The 7,405-nt window shown below is 44.9% G+C and overlaps 1 protein-coding gene across 1 annotated transcript in view; it reads right to left on the minus strand.

Annotated features, from left to right (window-relative positions):
- LOC143287935 (uncharacterized) overlaps positions 1-7,405 on the minus strand; it is a 14,176-nt gene continuing 6,771 nt past the window's right edge. Inside the window, exons 8-10 of the mRNA XM_076596178.1 lie at positions 5,093-5,394; positions 1,556-1,832; positions 1-1,077 (exon numbers count right to left, since the gene is read on the minus strand). Of these exons, the coding sequence (XP_076452293.1) occupies positions 544-1,077; positions 1,556-1,832; positions 5,093-5,394 (1,113 nt within the window). The 3' untranslated portion in view covers positions 1-543. The remainder of the gene's footprint in view (positions 1,078-1,555; positions 1,833-5,092; positions 5,395-7,405) is intronic.

The raw sequence follows: 7,405 nt of genomic DNA on the forward strand, positions 1-7,405 counted from the left end.
CATACATCACTATCCTGAGCTGTAAAATGTTCTGTAGTGATATGCTTTGCTATAATGAGGTGTAAAATGTTCCACACTGTCACGCACCGCTATTCTGAGCTGTATAATGTCACATACTGATATACACCGCTATTTTTCAGCTGTAAAATATTCTTCACCAATACTCATCACAATTCTGATGTGTAAAATGTCCTTCACGGACATGAACCGCTATTCTGAAGTGGAAACAGGGGCACACTCAACAGCCGTTTGTTTATCCCGACACGGACATCTCAGTGACACATCGAAACATTCACCCGCCCCATCTCGACGTAGAATAATCAACGGACACTTGGATCGGAAGCCTGTCTCTCTTATCACAAGGTGAAATCAACGTCACGCTAATAATAAAAACAACGCGTGGCTCGCCGAGCCGACGTCAGTGAACAAACAGACACTGGCACTGTAAAAAACTGACTGGTCATGACGTGTGTACGGGACCATCAACAGCAACACGCCAGTGACAGACGCAGCCACCCGGCTCACATCCTCACCTGGCCGGAGTCACCGCAGCGGTGAGGTGTGAGACAGCATCAGGGTAGTCACCAGGAGAGGGTGGACCACAGCAGCGACCGCCACCATCACGAAACAGGAGGAGGAGGAGGTCTCTAACAGCCTGGAGGACCCAGACAGAGCCCCCTCCTTGCTGTCCCCCGCCCCCCTCCTGCCCCCCTCCTCCTCCCCCCACCCCTCCACGCCCCCAGACTCCGGGCCCAGGACAGCACCACTTCCGGCGGCCTTGCGGAAGTTCACGTCCACCCGGTACGTCACGGCGACGGGTGGGAGTCGGGTGGCGTTCTGGGCCTGGCTGGACCCGGACCCGTTCTGCCCAGGCCGGGTGGGGGTAGGGGGGTGCCGGTCGTGAGGCCGTGAGGAGGATGAGGAGGTGTGGGTGTGGGAGAAGTGGTGACGGTGACGGAGCCTGCAGTCGTGGTCGGCGTCCCTGTTGTTGGTGACGACGGTGAACTGCGCCTCCAGCAGCTCCAGGTTCATCAGGTCCTCGGCCTTCAGCTGGAGGAGGTCCCCAGCCTTCAGCACCTGTTGGCCGCAGTAAAGGTCACCACGGCATGGGGTCAGGTCACGAATACGGGTCAAGTGATGAGGTCGGGTCACGCATACAGGTCAGGTCATGGGGAAACACGCGCGTGCACACACACACACACACACACACACACACACACACACACACACACACACGCACACACACGCACACACACACACACACACACACACACACACACACACACACACACACACACACACACACACACACACACACACACACACATACATACATACATACATACATACATACAAGCCTTGTGTCACAAATCATATGGTTTCGTGAAATTTCTATTCTATTCTAGCCACACACACACACACACACACACACACACACACACACACACCAATCCACCTCCACCACCACCACCCTGCCACCCCCCTCCTCCCCGCCTCCATTCCCCCTAACCCCCACCCCACCCCACCCCTACCCCCACTCCCCACACACATCTACCTGGAGGTGACCGTCCGGCGTGAAGATCCAGGCCAGGTACTGCCCCAGCAGGGTGAAGGCGGCGGAGGTGGTGACGACCGCGTGGGAATGGTTCTGCAAGGTGAAGGTCGCCACGCAGCTGAACTCCGTGCTGGTCACGTGGTGCTGCCGGGGGGTCACGGCCGGCTGCGCGCGCCGGCGCTGGGTCAGGGAGCAGTTGTGAGGGCGGATGACGAAGCGGTCACGGGACACGGAGGGCTGGTACAGCAAGCATCCGCTGCAGCTCTGCTCCTCCTCCCTGGGGTGTGTATCGGTGTGTGGTTAGAGACCTGTCTGTTGTTAGATATTCCCTGGGGTGTGTATCGGTGTGTGGTTAGAGACCTGTCTGTTGTTAGATATTCCCTGGGGCGTGTATCGGTGTGTGGTTAGAGACCTGTCTGTTGTTAGATATTCCCTGGGGTGTGTATCGGTGTGTGGTTAGAGACCTGTCTGTTGTTAGATATTCCCTGGGGCGTGTATCGGTGTGTGGTTAGAGACCTGTCTGTTGTTAGATATTCCCTGGGGTGTGTATCGGTGTGTGGTTAGAGACCTGTCTGTTGTTAGATATTCCCTGGGGTGTGTATCGGTGTGTGGTTAGAGACCTGTCTGTTGTTAGATATTCCCTGGGGTATGTATCGGTGTGTGGTTAGAGACCTGTCTGTTGTTAGATATTCCCTGGGGTGTGTATCGGTGTGTGGTTAGAGACCTGTCTGTTGTTAGATATTCCCTGGGGTGTGTATCGGTGTGTGGTTAGAGACCTGTCTGTTGTTAGATATTCCCTGGGGTGTGTATCGGTGTGTGGTTAGAGACCTGTCTGTTGTTAGATATTCCCTGGGGTATGTATCGGTGTGTGGTTAGAGACCTGTCTGTTGTTAGATATTCCCTGGGGTGCGTATCGGTGTGTGGTTAGAGACCTGTCTGTTGTTAGATATTCCCTGGGGTATGTATCGGTGTGTGGTTAGAGATCTGTCTGTTGTTAGATATTCCCTGGGGTATGTATCGGTGTGTGGTTAGAGACCTGTCTGTTGTTAGATATTCCCTGGGGTATGTACCAGTGTGTGGTTAGAGACCTGTCTGTTGTTAGATACCTGTCTGTTGTTACATGTCTAACTGTTAGATATCTGTCTGTTGTTAAATCTTTTGTTAAATCTGTTGTTAGATATCTGTCTGTTGTTACATATCTAACTGTTAGATATCTGTCTGTTGTTACATATCTGTCTGTTGTTAGATATCTGTCTGTTGTTAGAAATCTGTCTGTTGTTAGATATCTGTCTGTTGTTAGAAATCTGTCTGTTGTTAGATATCTGTCTGTTGTTAGTTAGATATCTGTTGTTAGATATCTGTCTGTTGTTAGATACCTGTCTGTTGTTACATATCTGTCTGTTGTTAGATATCTGTCTGTTGTTAGTTAGATATCTGTCTGTTGTCAGATATCTGTCTGTTGTTAGATATCTGTCTGTCTGTTGTTAGATATCTGTCTGCCTGTTGTTAGATATCTGTCTGTTGTTAGAGATCTGTCTGTTGTTAGATATCTGTCTGCTATTCTTCACTATCATTCATGTACTCATGGTCTGTCAAGGAGCAAGGTTGCAAAGTGGTTAAGACGCTTTATCTGCCACCACAGTGTCCCGTTGAGGGTCTGAGTTCGAATCCCGCTCTCGCCTTTTCTCCTAAATTTGACTGAAAAAAAAAAACACAAAAAAAACAAGAGGCAAGGCCTTCAAGACTCACTTGTGATACACTTTTTTTTTTTTTTTAAATCCAAGCTTTTTATGTATTGAGTATAATTTCAAAATGTAATGTTTAAGATGAGAAAGATCAGTTTAAAGCAAATTAAGTCCCCTAGCATTAATTACAGAGTAATTTCCCTTTTTTACTATCTGCACCAAAACGTTTGCAAAATAAATAAAACTTCCATGCTTAGCAAAAGAAGTTCCTGTTTGAACAAAAAATGATAATAATGACTGCTCTTGTTGTTGGGTCAGAATATCAGATCAAAGTGCCAAGTTTAGAGAATACAAAAAATATTAAATATAACAGTAAATGCAGTTTGCATATAATTAGGCTTCTTTTTTTTCTTTTCTTTTTTTTTGTGCCCATCCCACAGGTGCAATATTGTTTTAAACAAGATGATTGGAAAGAACTGAATTTTTCCTATTTTTATGCCTAGTTTGGTGTCAACTGACAAAGTATTTGCAGAGAAAATGTCAATGTTAAAGTTTACCACGGACACACACACACAGAGAGACACACAGACACACACACACACACACAGACAACCGAACATCGGGTTAAAACATAGACTCACTTTGTTTACACAAGTGAGTCAACAACAAAAATAAAACCACCTCGTCATTCGGATGAGACGATAAACCGAGGTCCTGTGCAGCACGCACTTAGCGCGCTGAAAAAGAACCCATGGCAGCGAATATGTGAAATGCTTTTATTTGAGAACATGTTTATTACTCTTGTTTAATCAAGTAATCCGCGCGTGTGTGTGTGGGGTTGGGGGGGGGGGGGGGTGCGGGTGTGTGCTGATTATCTGGTTGTGGTTTTCTGCAATTTATCTTTATTCTTATCTTATCTGTCTATTATAATCAATGTGCAGTATAGTAGGCTATGTTTATAATTATATTCAAAATAATGTTTCTTAATTCTTTCTGTTTTTTTTACATTAAGAATACCAGTTACTACCTGCAGTGTGTGGATGTATGTATGAAACGGTGTAAGTGATTTTTTTTTTTTTTTTTTTTTTTTTTTTTTTACATTTGTGTCTTCGTAATATTCGTAAAAGCTGTTGTTGACTTTTACAGTTATGGTCCCCATGTTGTTTACTTGTCTATGTTGTGATAATGCATCTGACCTAAATTTCTCCAGTTGGAGATAATAAAGTTATTCTTATTCTTATTCTTAACGAGAGTGTTGGCCTCTGGCGAAATGATGTGGAGGAAATCCACTCTGACAGGCACACAAGTATAATTATATGCATTCACTCATGGTCTGAGACTGAAGCGCGCTGGGTTAGGCTGAATTCAGGCAAGTGCTTGGCAGATGTGGTGTAGCGTTTATGGATTTGTCCGAACGCAGTCACGCCTCCTTGAGAAGCTGAATCTGAAACTGTAAACATCCACCGGCGTTTGCTCTCTCTCTCTCTCTCTCTCTCTGTCTCTCTCTCTCTCTCTCTGTCTCTCTCTCTCTGTCTCTCTCTCTCTTCCCTGTCATCTATCAATCTGTGTGTGTGTGTGTGTGTGTGTGTGTGTGTGTGTGTGTGTGTTTGTGTTCTCTTTCTTTATAGTATGTGTTTGTACTTTTTTCAAATGGTTTGTATATTAGCAAAGACAGTTTGAAAGAATAAACCATAATATCTAAAATCTTAACCCTTGATGTTTTTGTTGTTGTTGTTGTTGTTTGTTTGTTTTTTGTTTTTATTTTGTTGTTGGTGTTGTTGTCTTTGTTTTTCAACTCTGAGGTGTGGGTTTTCTTATGACAGACCTCATGACCGTCAGTGCTGTCACCCACCTGAACGCAATCCCGTGATGCAGCGCCTTGGGCAGGTCACAGGACACGCGGTTGATGTTGGCAGCCTTCACCAACAGACGCGGCGCCCTCGGCTCGTGGAACTGCGACTCAAGGGTATCACGTGACCGGAAGTTCTCCTTGGCGCACACGTGATCTTTGTGGTCACGCACGTGGGGGAGTGGCCACTGGAGGCGATTGCCCAATCGGAAACGCATGACTGACGAGGAAACTTTTTCCATCTCTGCGCATGCGTAGCGAGGGTAGCAGCCATTTTCGTCGATACGAACGAGAACTCTCTTGTCCTTTGGAAGACAAACATACAAGACACGACAACTGTCAGTCAGGAACCAATACTCGCCTGCCCTTGAGTGAGAAATATGGTTATGACGTAAGAAAATCATTTGAGTTTAATTCAGTTCAGTCTCGTCAATTCTGCTTTCGAGTAATCTGGGGTAATTTAGATTTTTTTTCAACAACAGCAGAAGCAGCAGCAGCAACAACAAAAACAACAACAACAGTCTATTTATAACAAGCACAAACAAACGAAACTACGAATCGTGTTGATTTATTTTACACTTCTACAGTCAAGTGTAATAAGCAACAGTCGAAAACAAGAAAACAAAGCTTACCACTTTCGTTATGCTACCTTTTTCCGCTCTTTATGGCATTTCCCCAGCTGACATCAAGAGAACTCAATCTCTTTTCCAGTACTGTATTTCATGTAATTGTGTGCTCCCTTTGACCATCATCGGGGTGTTCGGAATTGTCTGACCCTTATAGAACAGCTTGGTGGTGGTATAAACATTATTTTAACTCAGTACGGTCAGTCCTCTTTTCTCCTCTACACAGACCCGTCGGATGTCCAGTGGGTGTCTCAATGACCCAACCTTTAGCTTCCGTCCTCAGAATTGTGGTATTCTTTGTCAATATTCACCTCTTCAGTATAAGAGCCCTTCTGCTTGCAATATTTTGATGGTGGTAATTGGGGTGAAACGCTGTTAACGTCGTCTCTTTCGCCGTTCGTATAGAGAGAGTTAATCAGCCTTTTATATAGTGTCCTTTTTGTCTCGTTTAATAAGTAAAAACACACAGTCCTTTCCTTTCCAAATAAATCTCAGTGAGCATCCCCAGCCTCTTCTGGTTTTGGGGGGCAGTTTGGGGGCAGTCACGTGGCAGTGACGTCACCCGAATTCTGGTTACATGGTACCATGTGTCTGAAACTCACTTTTTTTTTCTTTTTCTTTTTCTTTTTTTCTTTTTTTTTTTTACGCTTATAATTGTCTTCATCAAGTTTTTGCGCCTTATACATATTATTATTAGTAGTAGTAGTTCTTTTTTATGTATTTATCTTTTTTTTTTCCTCAAGGCCTGACTAAGTGCGTTGGGTTACGCTGTTGGTCAGGCATCTGCTTGGCAGATGTGGTGTAGCGTATATGGATTTGTCCGAACGCAGTGACGCCTCCTTGAGCTACTGAAAACTGAAAACTGAACTGAAACTCACAAGTCAGCGCGTGTCCTGCTGGTTTTGTGACAAATCCCTGAAACTAACCCCACAACCACAGCCTTTTTTTTTTTTTTTTTTTTTCTTGGTGTCCTGTCTCTGACTACTGAGAACCCTCACAACCTCCACTGTACCTTATCGTTTCTGAGTCCTGTCTCTAGCCCCTGAGCCCAAACCCTGGCAACCACTGTCATAACACCATGTTTCTTGGTGTTCGGTCTATGACCAGTAAGCCTAAACCCTCGCAACCACTGTCATAACTCCATGTTTCTTGGTGTTCGGTCTATGACCAGTAAGCCTAAACCCTCACAACCACTGTCATAATCCCATGTTTCTTGGTGTTCGGTCTATGACCAGTAAGCCTAAACCCTGGCAACCACTGTCATAACTCCATGTTTCTTGGTGTTCGGTCTATGACCAGTAAGCCTAAACCCTCACAACCACTGCTGTATCCTATATTTCTTGGTGCCATGCCTTTGACTACTGTCCTGACTCTATGTTATCTTGTAAATTTGTTTGGACATGATTAACATTGTTACCATCGGACATATCATTTTTGTTCTTCACTCTATAACTTCGTTCAGATATTCAAAATACACAACAGAAAAAAATACAAAAATTGGCAAAGAAGGGAAAATTAATTCAAGTGATAAGTCTCTCTCTTTTGTTTCCATTATTTATACATGTTGTTGCTGTTGTTGTTGTTGTTGTTTTTAATTTGTGTGTGTGAATAGAATAGAATAGATGTGTGTGTGTGTGTGTGTGTGTGTGTGTGTGTGTGTGTGTGTGTGTGTGTTCTTGTTGCTGTTTTC

The sequence above is a fragment of the Babylonia areolata genome, chromosome 12 (genome assembly GCF_041734735.1).
Source record: "Babylonia areolata isolate BAREFJ2019XMU chromosome 12, ASM4173473v1, whole genome shotgun sequence".
Classification (NCBI taxonomy): Eukaryota; Metazoa; Mollusca; class Gastropoda; order Neogastropoda; family Buccinidae; genus Babylonia; species Babylonia areolata.